This window comes from Paecilomyces variotii, assembly GCF_004022145.1.
Source record: "Paecilomyces variotii strain CBS 101075 chromosome Unknown C8Q69scaffold_3, whole genome shotgun sequence".
NCBI classification, from domain to species: domain Eukaryota; kingdom Fungi; phylum Ascomycota; class Eurotiomycetes; order Eurotiales; family Thermoascaceae; genus Paecilomyces; species Paecilomyces variotii.
The window spans coordinates 700,420-722,010 of NW_021167142.1; the positions used below are offsets into that span (position 1 = coordinate 700,420).

A 21,591-nucleotide genomic window follows, 5' to 3' on the forward strand; every position below is an offset into this window, starting at 1 on the left:
GACAAAGACAACAACATCCAAAAGGATGAAAAAGGATCTCACCGTCAGATTGGGGTCGCGCCGCCCCGTCAAGTGACCTGGATTCCATCTATGAAGCCTCGAGCTGCAGCGCCACCCGGGCGAAGTACATGTACAACACTACGAACCCCGTCAGTGATAGGTTCAGCTCCAGCCAGAACTGGTAACGATGAATGCGTAAAGATAGCAACTGCAACGTCGATCAAGACCCCAGGAAAAAACGGAGGGCGAAAGCTGTCCTCAGCTCGATGTCTTGCAGTGGGCACGAGTGGACATCGTCACTCCAAATCTAGCGCCCGCAGATAGTGGAGGAGTAGATCGGGCGGGCGATGTCCAGAGATCTGACGTACCAACGCAAATAAACAGGGGAAAGCCCAAAAATGTTATTCCAGTGACCCGGGAAAGCCGCCCAAATGCCAACAAAGCAGTTCCAACCGGGGATCAGGATCTGGTGACCTTCAAATGCAACGGGAATCACAGAAACAGATCTCGAGCGGGCGAATAAGTGATGGATAACGGAAGAAACACCTCTCGTGGGATGTGATGCGGACAGTCGCGTGGAAAGGATCTGTTGAATACAATAGGCGCGATGGATTCTCGTCTATTACTTTCGATCCTTCTGACGGGCGTCTGCTGAGAGTTGGACTGCGGGCGGTCAAGATGGTGGCGCCACGTGAGGTGACAAACCGTTGAGGGCGCAACAAAATGAGGCCGAAGCAAGCTCTTGATATGTCGACAAGCAGCGCTTCCTCACCACCAACTCCAGCCATGCAGCAGTGGCTTTTCCAATGGACCAGCAAGGCAAACATGCGGGCGTACGCATCATACAGTATGGCCGCTTTGTCATTCAACCCTGTAACTAGTTATTCTGACTCGAATTGACAAAAAGGTACGAGCTTTGACTCATCATTGCTCATCCACACAAAAAAGATCTAGATCGCTGTGGTTTCAGTGGTTGAGCCGTAAGTACAGCGTTGGGTGTCATAGCTCGAGATCATACTGGCGCCGTTGGACACCGTACTTCCTGGATAGCGACCCGGTGCGGCATACTCGCATACAACCATCTGCTGTGCTCTTCTCAAAAGATGACTTGTATGTATGTACGTTCTATAAAAACAGCCATTTCCACACTATAGTTAGAGTACAGATTTCTGATGACCTCATCGACTGGTATGGCGCTTGGTTACGGGTCTAGTCTATAGTATGATAGTTTATTTTTAACGCTCTTTAAAAAACAGCCAAAGAGCACCGGAGGATGCAAGATGCCAAAAGGGGGCACCTTGACAACCGTGATTGCCGCCGTAGAACTCAGATAGACTACTTACAAGCCGGGTTAGAATTTGACACGTCGAATGTGACAATGGCATGAGCCATGATCATTGTGCAGACATCGTGGCTCATGGGGAGAAGTGAAATATTGGTCTTTAGGCATATTGCAGCCGTCGAGTCATATTATCTATAGTAACACTCCTGTCAGCTCGAGGGCAAAGTGCGCTATCAATAACAGTGACTGTTCTTCCATGGCGGTGGTGTTGCGTGATAATCAATGGATGGAAAGGGCCGCCGCGGGCACTTCCTCCGCCTATTGTTGTATGTCTCTAAGCAAGGCGTAACTTACAGCAAGAACAGCCACATCTCTATCGTAATGGCATTGTTATTATGGCAAGACATGCCATATCATGGTTGCGTGCACTGCTGTCATGCCTTATCAACCACAAATGCGCATACCAGAAGTAAAAAGAGCTTCAAACATGACGTATCAGAGCATCTACATTGCATTCTCACCGCTCCCGGAGCTCCGTCCGCTCAGACGAAAGCAAAACAACCATCCCTCGCGAAGAGCCGCTATCTATGGCCGGTGATACGGGAGTACACGGGCCGACGAAGTATCGCTGTATGTATGGCGTCGTTCCTTGTCATGGGCCATACATACATACCCGTCTGCTGGAGAGAAAGGTACTCTATAAGTATAGTTACAGATAGATGCTTACCATACCTGTCGACATACAGATGCCTCAGAAATGGTCTCGCTGATCTTCCGAGCCTAGCAAGTAACATGTCAAGGTCGCGTTACTCTTACGACTGCCGGCATTGGTACATCTGCAAGATTCACTATAGCTTCGTCTGTGAACCCATCGCGAGTTTGTCTTTTGTCCCTCTGCCGACGAGAACCATCGGGGCCCACTAGAGCTCGAGCAAATCGCCCGCATAGGGCTCCCCCTCGTGGCGCGCCATCGTGCGCCATTGGGATGCAACCCCGGTCCACACAAAGCAGCAAAACTCTCACACCACCGCAAAGGCTTCAAGGAGGAGGATTGTCCATCGGGGAGTTGACCGAGAACACGTCGATGGGATTGCGGAAACACAGCAACGACACCGCCATTGTTATTTCAACCGTCCCATTTCCTACTCTGGGATATCTTGCGACTTAAGCGCCTGCAGGTTCCACGCACCGAGACGATCTCGTCACGTCACGGTCACTTGCGGTCGGGGAAGATGAAACGAAGCTATTTCGATGTCAAATGCGCCGGCAAAATGAAAAAGAACTTTGAAGCAGCCACTGGTGGGAGAGATCGCACGACAATTCCATCGTTTATTTCCCTCCAGACCAGATATGGCGCGTGTAATAGGTCGGCTCATAGATTCGTTGTGGCTGTTTTTTAGGGAAATAAATTCTGCGAGTCACGCGGCTCTTGAGTCTCAAGACAAATAACCTACCATAATCTATCTAAGCCACGGAAACATCTCTCCCGGCGATGCGCGATGCAATGATTGGAAGTGGCTTCGCATTTTGTTCGCTACTTCTTGCTTCTGTTTGAGAATATTACAGAACCAACTCTACGTTTGCGGGCAACGCCATTCATCCTTACCAGATCCGGTGTCAACAGGGCGCTTAAACCCGAATAGAAAGACAACACAACCCCTCCATCACCCAGGATTGAGCATTCATGCGTGTCTTTTCGACTTGAAGTTGCCAGCTGCCTAAAGTCTTCAAAGCAAACGGTCAAGTACCGAGTAGAGAACCATAAAAAGACCCCGCTCCCATAATAATATACTCCGGAGGACTGTCCTCCACATCCTTTGGGGAAGCGGTGAGAGAACCGTTTTGTTACGATACGGTCCACGTGTAACGGCCAGCAGCTTGACTAGGCGTGACAAAAGTTACAATACACATAGACTTTCCCGAGTCGGGACATCTTCCAAGAAAGCTAAGCAGAAAACCCATGCTTTTTTTTGTACTCGTACCATACTCGTAGACACTCCCAACCAGAATTCGTTTGTCGTCTCTGCTCTATAGAGAGCCACGGTTGGGCTGTTTGCGCAAGGCAGACAGGCGGGCATTGCAATCGAGACCGGTACGCATCCAGGGTAAGACGCGGCCTTTGAACATACTTTACACATTTATCCAAGGGTATGTGGGCATTGAACCGCGGTTTTTGCTCAACAAGGAGCTTCCCATGAGGAGACTATTATTATCATCGTCTTACTTTGCCATGAGCCTGTGTTGGGTGTATTATTCCCACCCATCTCATTCATCACGTGATATGAGACGCGACCGCGGCGCATCTAGAACGCAGGCCCTGTCTTCGAGAACACCACCACAGGCCGCAGCTCGCAGGGATCGTACCGCCCTCACATGCAGCAAGCATCCTCGTCGCCCGAAGATCCATCGCGACAAACCAATCCTGTTTGCTATATCTGCAATGATTTCCGGAATGGCAAATGAGGAATTCCATTTCAATGCTGTTACTAAAGATCCACATAAAAGCATCCGGCACGATCCCTGCGGTTCTCGAAATCGAGACGATCTCGAGAAGGGCCTGGGAGTGGTCACAGCTTGCCAGCTTCCCATTGGCGTGCCTGGGAACGATGCCATGACGTCAGGCAGCCAACCCACCTAACTAACCCGTATCATTCTGCCTTACGCTCAGATTTTCACAGTCGAAACGACAGTCCGAATAATAATATGGAGCAATGAATGGCGTGTCCAGTGCTTCGGTTCAACTGTCAAGGGGGGTTGGTTTGATTAGCTCCGCATCTCCGACTGAGGAGAAACGGGCGGGCTGAGGGGCGGATCCTTATACAGACTCCAGAGCACCCCATCTCCAAAACGGCCCAGCGATTATTGGACACCACACTGCACGTGTCGCAAGATCTTCGCCGCCGGTAAAAGGTAGTGGCTTACTACTCTTGCTCTTTTTAATTATTAGCCACTGAAGGGCTCACATTTTATGCCGTTGCGGCCCAATCAACCCGTCCGATTTGATCCCCCTCAGCCCAGCTTCTCGAAATTAAAGGAGTTACGGTGATCTGGTTTTTCCGGCCGTGTCGACAGCCGTTCGGAAGCAGTTTTTCCTCAAGGCACACAGCGCTTTTCTTTCTTGCCTCCCGGAAAATTAGCGAGGGAATTTATCCCAATCTGGATCCACGAATGAGCTTATTGGCTGAGAGGACAATGTCCCTGGCCGCGGACAGCTATTGTTGGAACCCACGGACCTCGAGATGAGGACAGGGAAGTGGTCTGGGTTCTAAATGTCTTCTAGAACTAAAGCGGAAAGGTCCCCCGTCCTGCGCATCTCTGCAGGCCAAAGCGAATCACCGGGCAGCAATTTAATTTCGGCTCTCCACTCCCGACTCCGACACGGCCTGTTCGGTTCGGCATCCCACACACAACATCTGGACCAACCCGATCACCGACCAGTCATCGGGCAGCCGTGTATATGGAATATCGCTAACGGGAAACGCAAGGAGACTGATCTAGTCGCTCAGAAGCGAAATACCGGTTTTTATGGCTCCTCACCATGTGGCTGGGAATCCCCAGCGTGTTCGATTCGCTGTGAACTGTATTACTGTGACCTTGTGAAGTCTCTGCCTATGGTGGCCACAGTTCGAAATTATTACCGGGGTTAGCTAGAGTACATCCATAACCGCGTTAGACTACCCGATTCAGCAACGATCGCTACAGTCGCACCTCACATTCGAGAACTTTTGCGGATTTCTCTATCAAGAACATTGAAGATACTCTGGCCATCTCAGTTACCCTGAATCTACAGCTCATAACAGTATCAAAATCGAAGGGATTGGACGCAGAACTCCTCACATAACCACTCCGGCACTTGGTGTTTTTGGCTATGCCGCCAGGCTTACCAAGCATCCCTTGCACTCCGCATTTTTTTCACCGGCACAGCCACTCATATGTAGCGACCGAGACATGGTCCATCGATTTTCGATCGCTCGGTCTTACAGCCCAACCACGGGCCTTGTGTAGGATCTTGAGCTCGTTTCGCTCTGGATTCGATGGAGTGACCCTCTTCCTCGTCACAAAAATTCACAATACTAATACTTACCGGTGAGAAGAGCTCTCCTTGCTCTTGTACTGTGCGTATTACCATTTCCTCGCGATCTCCGCTCTTTCTCTACTTCCCATCCACCAGGGACCGGCCCGTGACAAGTCGCGATTCCACATATCATTCCCTTTTCTGGAAAACCCCTGCACAACCCCCTTCATACACCAGCCACATCCCCACGTTGCATCGGGCGTCAACGGGAGCCAAATAGTGGCCTGCGCGCTCTGAGAGGTTCGAATGAAGCGAACGGATCGGAAGAATCAGGAGCTGACTGCCCCGGACCCACCAACAAGGTGAGAGAAAGAAGGAAAGAACAAGAGAGCCTCAACCTACCCAAAACAACTAATTAAGCGAGAAGCATTAATTGGGTTATGTCATCCCCGCACAAAGCCCATTATGCTTATACAGCGAAATCAAAAAGGCCACCATTATTATTATGGAGCTCTACTCGTATCCTTTTTCTATGTCGCCATTTGTAACAGTGTCCTCTACGATGGGTCCCGGTCCACTCTACTTAGGCATCTCTTGATCGCAGTTCCACCTGCCCCATCGCCTTGTCATCGTTTGTATGATACCAAGCCCATACACATGTCAATTGTATCTGTAACCCGCGGGAAACTATCTTCCTTGTCTTGTCTTGCCATTCCATACATACACTGTGCCCTAATCCTCTGAATACGAGTCGTAATTATTACCTGGCTTCAAGATACACGCATAAATGCTTCTTCCTTTTGAGTTTTTCTAACGGTCAGGCTGTTGCAACGGTGCCCTAATTACACACTGCACTGCACCGTCATAGCAAGATGAATAATTGAACCTGACAGCGGTAACTAGTACTGGTTAGTTAGTTATCCGAAGCGTTTTCCTCATATAGAGAGTTCGCGGGATACAGTACTGGGAGGAGAGTAAGCGACGGAATACGATTCAGAATACTACTATGAACTGAACTGTATGGATAACTCCGTTTATCGAAGAAGTCTCATAGAGGGGCGAAGGGAGGGGAACGCGGTCCTTTTCGCTCGTAAGGCAGCAATCTCTGGCTATACAACAGAGTCTACGACGAAAGCAAAAATAGGTTACCTCTACCGAGGCATCCATCTGAAGAGAGAAAGAGCCTCTCTCTTCTACTGCTGTCGCAATCAAAGCGAAGAGACAAACAACGTAAGGAAAATAAAGATCATCAAGAGAAAAGAAAAAACCCCCTCACATGCCTAGGTCTATGCCCACGCCATAAACTCCAGCCTTTTTCCTCCGTCTCAGCCACAAATCTGAAATCTTCCCTTACTTGAATAACAGAAGAAACAAAAAAAGCAAAAAAAATTCCTATTCGTCCATGTTTTAGCATGTTATAGGCGCTACGTTCGCGGAAGTCGGGAAATGCAACGCCTGCAGAATACAGATTATGTCTGAGCGTCCAACCAGGTTCGAAGTTCATCGTTGGAGGGGGTGTGACCAGCCTGAAGAAGTCAATAGTCTTGCTTTTCCGTCTTTGACTTTTGACTTCGCTATTCAAGTAAGCAGATACACAAGAAGTGATAGTTAGACGGGTTTAAGTTCCTGTCCCTCATGACGGATGAGATGTATGAAGCCAGATAATAATAAGGATTATGACAACACGGGCGCTGTTGACTTACCTAGGTAGTAGAGCAGTTGCTAATCTGCTCCAAACTCATGACATACTTGTTCAACGGAGTATTATAGCACAGTACTATAGTACGTACCCGCGGATAAGAAGAAAGAGTCATTTTGTGGCGCGCCCTTGCTTAATTCTTTTGCCGCTTCAGTATAGGTAGAAGAATAAGGTCATTCTCATCGAGCATACACCACTACTTACCCCGCCAACGCGCGGGTCTTACGTCCGGTGCTGTAAGTAAGCACTAGATTCTTAGGTACGGAGTGCACCCCGCAATAATGCCCCTCACTCTCGATTTCAATCACTGTTGGAACTTGGAAATAATCACTACTGTATATCCTTTTTTCGTCTTCGCAACATTGCCCACGTGGATCTCGTAGATTTTTTTTTTAATCCTGCGCCTCTTTCCCCCATCAGAGATAGAAAAAAAGAAAAATCAGAAGTAGATGTACAATACATACATCAATCTTATCCCGAATTGATTTTAGTCTACTCTAGTAATCACCGCCACGGGTGCCCGGTGGTTGGATCTCCGCTGGACAACAAAGCAGTCACCTGAACGGGAATGAGGAGACCCCGGTACTTAGATGGGAGGAGCGAATATGACCACTACCACCATCATCATCACCACCCCTCATCAAGAAATAAAAACAAAAATTAAATGTGAATTGATCTCTTGACAGGATGCATGAAAGGCCGCGTAGTCTAAACTTAACATGAGGCGTCTGTTAATATTAACTGTGTTTATTATTAACGCGATGATGATTTCTAGATAGGTAGCTATTGACTGGACGGAGTCCCGCTGCGAGTAATTGATCGGCTGTAGGTGCTGCGTCATGCAGAAATTATTTTATTATTATCCCAGGAAGAGCATGAGGGTTAGGACATTACCTGCCTTACATGGTGGCTATAGTGGCTGACGATGCATGTATGCGGGTATAGGAGAGAGGCAGCTGCCTGGAAGCGAGGCATGTGGACATAGTTAGTCGATTCTCCTTTTCTTTTTAAACCTTCATGTGGAAGTATACTCATAATTATGAACGAGGAAAAAGAAAAAGAACAACTCATTCATCACGAGGACTGGTCTGTTGCAACGATAATGGGAGGTGTTCTGCTTTGTATTTGCGATCATGACAGATTAGATATGTGTATACAGATGTGTTCCTAGAGGAAACTCTTTATCAGAATACAAAGCTATTCGTGAAACCGAGTATTGAGACGTATTTGAATTTGGGTGGTGGTCATTGAAGTATACAGGATTTACAAGGTGAAGTTCTAAGTATACCTTCCTGGCTGAGCCACGGGGATATTCTTCCCAATAAGATATCCAGTTAATCACTCTGAACTTGGAGGTTAAAGCAGAATCTACAAGTATGAGTGTTCGTATACTTCAGAGCTCCCACACAATCATCAGGTTAGCCGTTTGCAACCAAAATGTATTGAAAGCATATATATATCGTATTTCTCGCAAAATACAGAGTAAAGCCAGGTAATACTCTATCGGAGTTAATTCTTTTCCAAGCAGAGACAGCGATGTAGTGTACAGGTATACTTTACACCGGTCCGTAATGAATCGTTCAGATCTCACTCGATACAAACCCCAATACAGGGAGAATCGTAACTCATAATTGTGTCAACATTAGAAATCCATTGAAGACCCTTCCCCAGAGCTCTTTCGATGCATAGCTCCAACAGTGAATGGGTGACGGGTTGTTGGAAACAAGGAAATTCAAGACTACCTTCTTGTGTTCTCCACATTCTATTGGTCACTTTGACCGCTTCGAAGCTCTTTCAATGTCGATTTATTTTAAACGTCATTCTCCACACTTGCAATTATGGACTGGATCACCCGGGGAAATGATGAATTAGAGAAGAGGAGACAAAAGCATTGGGGTGTTTGCTGTGTCTGCTGTTATGGTTCATTGCGCGGCATTCCCCCCATATGGGCAAGTCTACGATGACGTATTATCCCCATCCACCATCGTTCGATCTCCGATCTTCCGCGATTGTATCTTTTCTCCAACTGAGACAGGACCATCCCAATTGCTAGAAACAAGATAATGCGACAAAGTGGCAATGTATATTTTTCACGTTGTTGGAAATGGGAAAAGTCGAACGTATCATGATCGATAGATCTGGTACTTTCCATCATGATCTACCGAGTATACCAAGCAGAACGGGGATAACTTCATGTTTCAGTCAGGTACTCCCCAGCCAGGCAGGATTCAGGTGAGTCTCATGACAACTTGACGTAAACAACCGAACTTCCGACGGGGCGTCTGTAACGATCGAAGTAAGCAAGCAAGCTCTCGTTCAAGACAAACCGATCTGTAAGCGCCAGGAACACCCACCGAGTGCTCCGGCTGACTGCAGCTTTCCATATGGTATTTTGGGGGCCTTTTTTTTGAGAAAATTAACATCTCACGTTACCCCGGTAAAGGGCGCCCGGATTCCCGCATATTGACCATTGGGTGTCATGCGGAGAGTGATCTCTGGATATGGTAAGACAAATAGCTTCAGAGCGGAAGCTGTCTGTCTCTACGGGTACTGTACAATTGATTGATTGATTGATTGATCTTACCACGCGAGCGTTATTACCGTTGGCGCCCCTCGCAAGTCTAAGTCCCATCAACATGGCATCATCCATGCGAGAAATGACTTGGGAGTCAGGTCTTATCATCCACCTGCTGCCGTGTCAAGGGCCATGTGCTCGATAGAAATGCCATAGCTGGAGGATCTCGGGTGGATACCACCCACTGCTTCCTGCGTTGCAGTTACAATACCATAGATAGACATCTCCCGTGCTATCTAAGTCGATATGCTTTTGGGGGGGGCGGTCGCCAGTGTGGACATTAACAAGATAACAACAGTATCAATCAAATCGCAGCTAATCACATAATCATAAGCATCAACGGTACCTAGGTATCCCGAAGGATATTCCCGAAAGAGGAAGGTCATCTTTTCTCTCTCTCTCCCCCTCCCGCCTGCAACCTTGAGCACGAAACATAGTCTACAGTAGCAATTTAATCCCGGATGAACCCATCCAAGACCAGCCCTACCACTGACTAGCCAGCACATCCGCATCCCATTCATTTCAGCGATCGGTATGTCGCTCACTTGCTTCCAGGCAGACAGTACTCGACCCCTAACGAAGCCTAGACACGATACCCTTTCCCAAGGATGAAAGAAAGGCAAAAAACAGTGAAAACCAAGCCCGAAAAGCTTAGACCGGGGAGGGGGAAAGCATGTGCATGCGCCGCACCTCGCCAGGACAGCGCATCAGTTACATAGACCACCCATAGACCTAATATACCTACAAAGTAACTTAACTACCTAACTGGTTTTAAAAAACCACTTGCACGTGAATATGCACTCCGGCGATAAGTAGGTAGTAGTAGTCACGATACCGAGGAACAAAACAACCAACCCTAGGTACTTACTTACTTAGACCCGACCTGAAGTCCGAAATCAAATAACAATAATAACCTAGGAAACAGACAAGTAGCAACAAGATCTTACTGGGCTTAGTCCCAATCCCTGCTCATCGCTACCTACCTAAGTTACCACTCACACACCCCTTCATCGCAACCACGACCAGCACCAGCACCAGTAAAACCACCAGGGGTAGATGATTATCGCATGCATGGAAACTGGTGTGTTAGTCGACGGCAACAAGGACCGTATCGAGGTTAGTAAAGAGCTGAGTAGTAATATTAAGTAATGGCAATGCGATGATGACTCGACCTCTTGAAGACAAAGAGCTTGGGAGGCCTTCGATAGCACAGAGTCCGAGGAGAGGATCACAGGGCCGTAATCTTCGTTTCAGCTAACTTCAGCTTTGATCAACAAGGGGGAATGCGGGATTCTTCAGCCCGGATACCTTGGAATAATTGATAATCACGAGGGGAAGAATAGATTTATTTTGTGCGCCTCGATGAGACTACGGTCTGTGGGTGCGAGGCCCGCGTTCGTTCTGGTGTCGCGGGCTGCAGACTAGAATGCTTGTCTCCACTGAAGTACACTTATTACCTACAATAGAACAGCGATTATGTGGAATAGATGGTTTTGAAGACATTGTTTCTTCTCTCTGAATTCGATAACATACATCAGAAGGCCATGTGGCGCGGTAGCAGCCGAGGCAGAAAAACACAAGTGGTATCCGGTATAAAACAAAGAGACATAATAATACGTCACGCACCACTAAGAGGGTGCAATCAGTAGAAAATATGATGACGATGAGGTCCTGAGTCCCATGCAGTATCATAAAGCCAACCCACGTAAACAAGGAAGAGAAAACGGTAATCAGAAGAAACCGCCGCCCACCCAGATCCGTGATATGTCACCATAACCTCCATGAAAGAACCCTTGCGATGACATGCAGGAAAGACCTAAGAGTTCGTACAAGAATGAAGTAGGGGGAATCGGAGGGTGCGCTACTCGAGCACCCTCTAACACAACAGCAAACCCAGACTGCCGCGCAATGCGAGTGAAAAACACACAAACATGAGATGGATAAATATGGAGGAAACAGATTCGCCAATACGCAATGCAGTGTCGTGTATAGTGACCCAAAGTAGCAAGACTTTTTTTGTTTTGTTGTGCGCCATGTGACCACATCCGAAATCATGACAGCGACCATTCGAAGAAAAGGATGAAGCTGAGATAGATACGTCTTCATCTCACGCTCATTATGAAAATGGGCCACGGAGAAAAGTATATGTGCAGTTAGGAGCAGTGACTTAGATGTCCACGCATATTGAGAACAGTTTGTTCTACCATCCTTTGGCGTGGTACTCCCATGGTCCGTAGTCATTGTAATTGGTCCATGAACTGGTATCCTTGTCCTTTGCTTGGGAGGGATCCTGTCCAGGTTTCTGGTTTCTTTGGGACCCCTTTGGGCCTGGATACTCCCGCAGGTTGGCCATGTCCTGAGCTGTGTGTCGACGCTTGAAAACAGCATTGGCGGTAGCACTCTTCTGCTGACGCTCCCAAAGGAGGTGTCGACGAAGAGATTCGGTAAGCTCAGTGGCAAGCATATTTCGCCTGGTAGTGCGAGGGGAATGAGCCACTGGCTGCTGTGCAGTAGGCCTCACAATGATGGGTTTCGATCGAGGAACGTCAGGACCACGCATGGTGAGGCTCTCCTCATCCTCTTCCGGGGGAGACGTGGGGATGGACGGACCATTGGGCGAGGAGAGACGGGAGCGTGCAAGAGCTGGTGTCGATCGGGATCCCATCTTTTCGGGTTGGTGCATCATCATCGTCAAGAGGGAACGGCGGGACACAAGGTTTGGTCGCGAGTCGACGCGCTGGAAAAGTTCCTTGTCGTCAACGCTCGATCGTCCGCTTTCTGTCACCGAGTCTTCCCAATCAGATGAATCCTCGTCGTCTTCGATAGCGCTCTCTGAGATTTCGTCTTCCGTCTCAATGGCATCCTCATCCTCAGGACCAATCTCCTTGATGGGTTTGATGCGCCTTGTCTCGACCGTGTCCTTGAACGATGCCACTTTCTTGTTCGGGCTTGGAGTAGTAGAAGCAGGCTTCTGCAGCTCCTCCGCGAGGGAGCTGCGGTGAGGAGCCGGCGACGCCATACGCTCTTCAAAGGAGCTCTCATCGTCACCAGATGATCCGCCCAGTGTGAACATCCCTCCCTTCCTCTTCATCAGTGGCGACGGCTTGAGAGTAGGTTCTGGTGACGTCTTCGCGGGACTGGGTTCCGCTGCAAGCCTCGCCTGCGATCGATACGATGCAGAGATCTGGGAAGGGGAGAATCCGCGTACGATGCTAGGAGACTTGGCGAGACCCGGCCTCGCCGTAGGAATAGCATCGGACGATATGCTGGTATCGGAACCGGCAGTCACCGCAGCATCGCTGTCGTTAGCCTCGGGTGCTGTGGTCGAGCACGATTCCGTGGACTGAAGGGGGTGTCTGACGGGAGTGGGACGAGCGGGCGCATGTGCGGTCTGCATCGAGGGAGCAACGGTAGCGGGCGAGGGAGTTGGCGACGGGGTGGGCGAAGAAGGTCTGGGAGTGACATCGACCACAGATGTAGTATCCACCGGCGTCATGATAGGTGAGAGTGGCTCGAGATTCTTCTTCTCCTTGATGTTCAGGACCATCCTCTCAAGACCCATAGATGTGATGTGCTTCTCCTTTCCCGTGCGAATGCTGTAATCATCGCTCACAACCGTGGGCTTGTGCTCGAGGGTCCTGGGTCGCTTGATGTGAGACTCGATTCTCTCCGCCTGGTCGGATGCTGCAGACTCGACACTTGCGGAGAGTTCAGGGACATCAGGAGCCTCCTGGCGCAGGAGTGGCAGAACGGAGGTATCGCACTCGCTTTCCGGCTCGACACAGAAAGTCTCCCGGGTCCAGAGCCGCCAGCTCAGGTTCTCCAGTCGTCTGCCCTCCTCCATGTAGTCTGCACATTTCGAGAAAACTGAATATCACATGTCAGCAGACCCTTACTACCAGAGCACCAGGGGGATGGACAACTCACCCATCCACATCCCGTGGAGGCTCTGTACACTGGCCGTGTCGACCTTGCGGATTTTACCGGCGTCCACCGTGAGGACGGGTGTAGATAGTCGTGAAGGCATGATATCGAAGCCACAATTCCGTCTGTGGGAAGTAGTGTCTAGAACCGACGTTGTCGTCGGAAGGTGTAAAGTCGTGATCGTGTTGGGGCCGCCGTCTTCCCCGAGCGTAACCGTACGGCGCGTCAAGTGTGGGTGATAACTCTCTTTCCTATGGAAGAACTTCCCGTCTGGAACTTCCTTGGGCTCACAACAGTCGATCTGTTGCGCGAAAGTCGTCTATAGAGACGACAGGCAGATGTTTGTCTGTGGTAGTAGTTCGGTGTGGATCCCAAGATGAAAAGCTCTCTCGCCGCTAAGCAGAGGCGCTAGAACTGTGAATTGGCGTGTATTGCTCGCACCAGATGAAAATCCCCCGTTGATGAGGGAGTAAGGAGGAGGAAATCGCCGTGGCGAACAAACAAGTTCTCCCTGTGATTCTTGTTGGCGTTAAAACACGCTGCAGACACCACACACAAAAGTATACTGCCGATTAACGGTGGTCCGGGTGTGAAAGATCGGCAGGGAATGTGAGGTGAGCAGGTGTCGATTGTCGAGGGAGAGTGATTGAGACGGGAAAGGAAGGTATGTGGGTTAGAGGAGGAATGGAGAGATAGAGTTGGAGAGTAAGAGAGAGGAAGAGAAGAGTACGGAGTAATGGGGATGTAGGGGAATATGGGGGAATATGACGACGAAGAGGGATGGGGAGGACGAGTGGTTTTGATACCGTGGCGTACGATACGAGGGTGGTTAAGTTACCTGGGGGCGAAGGTGCAGAAAATGGCCACCCGCGCTAAGCAAGCCGACGACGATACCGAGGGACAGGTTCTTGTGCCTCAGCGTGAAGGAGGTGGGGAGGGCGGTAAGGCACTAGTGCTAAGCCCATGGGTCTGGTCGGGTCCGGCGAGTTCTGGCTGCTCCCTTGGGGAGAAACTCCCGATGTACCCCGTCGGTCCGTCAGTACCGTTATTTATTTCCGTCATAACATACCGTATTTTTACCGGTCTGTTTCCGTCGTGCTCCGTTACCGTCTCCATTACATTACATACAGTACATACTTACAGGCTATGGTAAACCAGGTAAACCATAGTCTGGTCGTAGCGAGGGAAACTAGAGTACTACTAGTTACTGGTATCTAGTCTACCATACGGCCTACGCAGGAGTGGGGAGCAGCAGATGCCTTCTTCTCTCCTACGGCATATTCCCGGAGGATCAGCTTCACCACTACGGAGTACTTTGCTCCTTGCCTGGTTCCCGCTCCTTCTGAGCAGTGAGCACACCGTTCAACGAAGATAGATACTCCAGAGATGGTCGTGTAGCTGAAACGCAGTCTCCTGCTCTCTTGTATAGTCGCACATGAGACCAGTGGCTGTCAGCGCCCCGTCGTCCAGAATTGTCACATTGCTGTTTCCGCCGTTGGCTACGACTCGTTCATCCTGCGCGGAATAGGATAACTAGATAGCCACTGCACTGCGCCTGTCTGCTACCAGCGTAACTGAACTTTACTGAAGCGATTATTTGCTGGGCATCATCCGATGGCTTGTTTCGGCTGCCGAACTCATGAGCCACAACGATCCAACGGTTCCCCCGGATTTTTGATGGCTGAACTCTTGTCTCCAGTGGCCAACTCCACGATGATCCTCACCTATCACGGATGCCTTTGTCGCCTCGTTCTCTCCTCGTCCGGCTGAATGGAGGAGGTTGAGCTGGAGTTCAAGTTACAGAGTATGTACTATTGTGCAGTAATTCTCATTCTACCGCGTCCAGGACAGAACATGATCTACTTTTAGCCTGGACTTCTCACGGACGAGTCAGGGGTGCCTTGCTGCGGGGATCGCAGGAGAGGCTTTCCGATCTAAAGATCGTCCGCTCCTGGAACACTTCATCTTCACCCAGATGCCGATCCATCTCTTGAGGCTGTCATTGTTCTTGTCATGAGACCGTTTGCGATCCTTCGTTGATGAGTTGTCCAGGCCCATTAGGTCATGTTGCAATATCCCCGTGCGATGCCTCGCAGATCCCTACCTACCAGCTGGATAAAAAAAGAGATAACCATGTAAACACGAGATCTGCAATATCTGTCCGTTTCTAAAGTTGGACTGATACACGACTCGATAATGGGATGCGTGGCTGGCGAGTGTTGTTACTACTGCAGCAGCACTGCTACTAAACGGCCGACATGTTCTGAAGAATAACGTTGAAGCTTGTGATCACGTTGTCACGGGGCTGCGCGTGACCCTCCAGCTTTTCTCTTTAAATCCCCGCAAACAGTCAAAGCAGCTATCGATGGCCTGGACGCAACGAGATAGAATTTGCACTCTAAAAACACTCGAGGGCGAATTACTGTATAAAGAGAAGAAAAATTCGAAGACGATTCTAGCCGTGAGGCTATGCGCCATTTATCTCAACAAGCTCAGACGCTCGCCAAAGGTTTAATGCTTTAACTATACTATTTAGGAACTAGTGCAAACTAGCTTAATATACTAAGCCAATAATATTTAAGCGGCTATATTAAACCCAATATAATAGTCACAAGAAAATTCTTTAGTAAGCGTCTGAGAATAAATAGTTATAATTTGTTAATAAAACTTACCAATTTCACCCTCTTTAAATAGTATTATTAAACTTCAACAATAAATAACTCTACTAATTATTAACTAATTTAATTAGAGTTAAATATTATAGATTTAGCTAGTAATTATCTATTGATTCATATATATATTAAGATATTAAGATAATTTGCTGATATCGAGTTATCGCGTTAAAGTATTTAGGTTAGATTTTATAAAAGCTCACCATTAACCTCTAGGCTATTCTAAAGACTTAATATCGCTTAAACATATTATCTAACCTTATATCTGAACTTCCGCAAATTCTTAAATTAATAAATAAGATTATTTTAAACCTCTATAAACTCCTAGGCCATATAGTAAAAAAGGAAAAAATAAAGGAGAAAGATAAATAAAGTTGATAATATAAATTTTATAAAAATATATAACTTTAAATAGCAATAAGAGATTCCTTTACTTTAATATTAGCTAAAATACCTAAGATAAAGCTTAATAACTTACTATTAGTAATAAAGGCTTTTATTAAAGAAGATAATATCCCTCAGCAGTATTATATAATTGAAGCTTATCTAAAATATATACTTAAAGAGATAAATCTAGTATCTAGGCATTCCCTATATCTAGAATAGATTTGAATATTTTGTTGACTAATATATAGCTATAATAATACTCTTCTTATTATATAGATAAGATTTAGAAAGAGTCTTATTCTTTATTCTTTCTCAATTTTAATAGGGAAGATAACTCTTTAAATAATCCCTCTAAATAAGCTTGCTAAGGAGCAAATATAAGATATTAAAAGGCTCTATAAGATAAACCTATATATTATTAATAATAAGACTAAATAATAGAATTAAGATCTTATTCAAAATATTAAAGCTAGCATATATATATATATACTTCTGAGCCCTAAATAAGCCATATTGAAAGTCTTCCTAAATATATTATTAAGGCCAAAAATATAAGCTAGAATTAGTCTTATAACAATTAATAAATGCTATCTTATTATATAATAGGAGATATTCTAACCTAAATTTACTATATTAGGCAAATTATAATTGCTTTTAAAATAGAATATTATTTAATTTAGCTATTCTATAATATTTATTAAAGATAAAAAGAAAGCAATTATTTAAAGAGCTGGCTTTAAAGCTATTAGAGATTAACCCTATTAAATAAAAATTATTTGGACCTCTATTAATTAGAAGAATATATTTATTTATATCCTACCTATTCTATATAGGAAGTTATCTTCTTTTAAGGCATTATACTTCTTTTTAAATAATGCTGTTAAAGATAATAAAGCAATACCTAAATAAATATTAAAAACAATTATCTTTATAAATAATATTTAGAAGATTAAAATAGCAATAGAATATTTTTATTAAATACTTTTAATAAAGACTACACTATTATCATCTAACCATCAGTATTTAAAGATAAAAGACAGCCTTTATTCAGTTAATTTAGTGATCTAGACCTTTATTTTATATATTTCATCTTATAACTAAGGGATTTATTTTAATAAATTTAAATCTGCTTTATCAAAAATACGCATTATAATAACAATAACCGCCCTTAGAATAAGAATTAATATACCTAATATTAAGCATATTATTAATTAGAAGTTCCCAATTAGTTTAGATATCTATAATATCTAGTAATAAATAAGATATAATAGCCATAAAAAGGGTTAAATAAGTAAAGATTATATTATACTTCTATATTAGATATTTAACTTAAAGAATATAGATAGACTTAAGAAGCAGATATTATTTCCTATAATTATTTAAACTCTAAAGCTATAGTCTTAATATACCTAATTAACTAAGTCAATTATATTAAAAGATATTAATAATACTAAAAGCATCTTATTATTAATCTTTATAAGAAGTTAAGATCTTATACTTAAAAAGAGATATTAGAATTAAAAAGAGATAGAAACTTAATCTAAACTTCCTAATTATTAGAAGCAGATTATTAATAGGCCTTATTATTAGAAAGTATTTCTATCTTATCTAGGTAAGAATAAGATATCCCTATATATTAAAATATTACTCTTATTAGCATAGGATTATTATAATAAATATAATCTATTATAGATCCTAATATTTATTATACCTTTAGAGGAAGAAAAACCTATAAAGAAATTATATAACAGAAGTCGCGCAGGTATTATACTAGAATTATTTAATTAATAGGCCACTTTATAAGTAGAGTTAATATATCCTTACCTAAATTAATATTTCCTTATAATATCTACTATTTTTATAAGCCAGGACTACTAATAGCAACTATCAGCCTTATATAGCTTAAAAAAGATAACCTTTAATGCAGAGTTTAATAAGCTTATTATATAAGCTCTATTAGTTAAAAAATAGTGATTTAAAGAATAGTATAATAATAATTTAATCTAATAATTATAATATATAGTTCAGAAAATTAATAATCTATATATAATAAGGAGGTTAGCTTAGATTTAAAACCAGAACTAGCAATATAAAGATATTTATTAGTCAGATATCTCCCTTAATATAAGAGAAAGATATGCCAAGTTTATTTAACAGAAAGATAATTCTCTTACTATATAATTAATAAGATAAACTACAGCTAAAAAATTATAAGCAGAATATTTAATCCCCTGCTTATTAGTTTAGATACTAATAATATTATTACAAGAAATATCTCTAGAGCTATATAAATTAAATAGACTAGGTAATTTATCAAATAGATTAACTAAAGGGACAGCTAATATATAAATTAAATCATTATCTCTTTTAAGGACCCCTTCTTAGAAGAGATAGATTAATTAAATATTAGAAACTCTAGTTAAGCAATAACCTTTATAAGAATAGAGTCCTAATAAAAAGCTTATATAAATGCTTATAATAAAAAATAAAAGGATTAAGACTTTAATAATAATTAAGAGAGAGAACTTTTTAATATTAAAAGAGTAATAATATAGATATTAGGATAAAGAGTCTTATTAGGATATATCTAAACTTATGCCAGCTTTTAGATTATCTTAAAGACTTTTAGATTATCTTAAAAACTGCTAGATTATTCTAAGAATTACTGGGTTATCCTTAGCCAATAAAAATATATGTTTATATAATATAATATAATAGATTCACTAAATATCAGCTTTATTTAAGTAGAAATAAATATGCCTATATAATTCTAACCCCTTCTCTTTTTCTTTAAAATAATAAACTTTAAGATAGCCTGCTCTCCTATAATTTAAGTATTTAGCTATCCTATTATAGTCTCTTTTAATAAGAGAGATATACTAGCTGCTATTATAATAATTCTAAGAGAAGCTCTCTAATTTAAAGTAGAGCCTTGCCTTTTCCTATATAAATATATTAGCTCCAGATATTATTAAATAAGACTAATATATCTAATATCTAGCCCTCCTCTCCTACCTTATCTTTATTAGTTAGTTAAAATAATAGCAGATTAGCAGAGTTAGAATAGAATAATTAAATATATAATTTAGCCCTCCCCTATCTCTAAGTCTACTGTTACCTACCCTCTTGCTATTATTAAAAAACCTACTACAGATTTTTAATCTACTTTTTATAGCTAAAATAAACTATAATAATAATAATAATAATAATTTTGCTGGGCCTATTTTAGATAATAATCTAGAGATAGTTCTATAAGTAATAATACTATTAAAAAAGGATAGATACTAATATATTTATAATAAAACTCTATCCTTAATACCTATAATTTTTATTATTATAACCCTATCTTCTCTAAATATTATTATACCTGCTCTTAGTCTTATATAAAAATAATATAATTAGTCTTAAACAGCCGATTAGCCATATTTACCTTAAATATAGACCCCCAGAGATAAAATAATAAAGGCATATACCCCTATAGCTATTAGGAAGTGGTAATCCTTTAGATAAAAAGACTTAGAATATTTTAACCCTAACAAATAGTATGATATTGGTTATATCAGCTATATTATAGAGACCAAGTTAGGTAAATAACTCTTTAAGAAAGATAGATATATAGCCTGCCAGCTTTATAATAAAAAATATTAAGTCTATTCTATAAAGGATGCCTAATAGATATATAGGCCTAAGGATACCTATATTTACTATTGTTTAGCTGCTTGCGCTAAAGGCTATAGCTTAAATAAGCAATATAAATAGGCCCTCTTATTACTACTGCCCCTTCCTTAAACTTTATTATTAAAAAGGGGTCCTCTTTTTAATACTAATAGCAATATTATTATAGTTTAATAAGTACTAATATATGATTTAAGTTAGGTATACTCTATCTACCAATTGCTCTACTTTATAAGTAAGCTTTAACCAGGTCCTTAATAATCAGTAGGCTATATAGCCAAATACTTTAAGATATTCTAGAAGGGCCTAATTATAAGTATTAATTAGTAATATAATAATTTTTATATTAATTGCTCTATTTTATAGATAAGCTTTAATTAGATCCTTAATAATTAATAGGCTATATAGCCAAATGCTTTAAGATATCTTAAAAAGGCCTAATTATAAGTATTAGCTATTATACTATATCTATTAGGCTGAGTTAATATTAATAAATAAAAGGGGGGAGGATATTAAAATCAGACTCTATACTTTTATATAATAATACCTAGGCAATATAGTCTAGAGCTAATCTAGAGCATAACTAAATAAAGATATAATTAGTTTATTAGAATAGCTAATATAGACCCTCTTATATTATATTTTACCTTATTTTATATATAGAGCTCTTTAATTAAATAATATATATTAAGCCTCTTATTATTAAATCAGGAGTTTAAGAAAATAAATAATTATATGCTTTTTATATATTAATCTCTTAATACTAGCTTAGGAGTTTTAGGGACTTAAGGGTTATATATTTTATTATATATTAACCCTCTTATTAGCCTAGATCTTATAAGGAATAAATAGATTATTAATAGGTTATATACTCCTCTAATATTAAATACTTAAAGCTATATTATTAATAAGGATACTATTATAGCATTTATTAATAATAATAATATATTCATAGATATTCTACTTAATACTATTATTATTAGTAGACTATATATTAGCAATTATCTCTATATAATAGATATAGTTATTATTAAACTAATTAACCTTCTTAGCTAATTATTCTATTCTAATCTATATTATATCTTCTGAGTTAAATAGAGCTAAAGAATCAGGGAGATATTTAAGATCTCTTAATATAGTAAGATTCCTAATTAATAGATTTTAAGCTAATAAAAATATCTTATCTAATATAAATACTATAATATGCAAATTAGGCATATATTAACTAAATATAGACTTAAGCCTTTCTTATAGACTCTATATCTAGATATTTATTAAGCAAATATAGTTAAAGCTAATATCTATATTATATATAGAATTCTAATATATCTTTATTTTAATTTTATAGTTCATATTAAGATA

General features: G+C 42.3%; 2 protein-coding genes across 2 annotated transcripts; one reads left to right on the plus strand and one right to left on the minus strand.

Moving 5' to 3' along the window:
• Window positions 1-3,563: 3,563 nt before the first annotated feature.
• C8Q69DRAFT_505645 (hypothetical protein) lies at window positions 3,564-3,920 on the plus strand (the record flags this gene model as incomplete). Its single annotated transcript, XM_028632727.1, has 1 exon — window positions 3,564-3,920. The coding sequence occupies one exon, from the start codon at window positions 3,564-3,566 to the stop codon at window positions 3,918-3,920; it is 357 nt and encodes a 118-aa protein (XP_028486410.1).
• A 7,851-nt stretch (window positions 3,921-11,771) lies between these two features.
• C8Q69DRAFT_505646 (hypothetical protein) lies at window positions 11,772-15,553 on the minus strand (the record flags this gene model as incomplete). Its single annotated transcript, XM_028632728.1, has 3 exons — window positions 11,772-13,438; window positions 13,499-13,814; window positions 15,467-15,553. The coding sequence occupies 3 exons, from the start codon at window positions 15,551-15,553 to the stop codon at window positions 11,772-11,774; spliced, it is 2,070 nt and encodes a 689-aa protein (XP_028486411.1).
• Window positions 15,554-21,591: the final 6,038 nt, after the last annotated feature.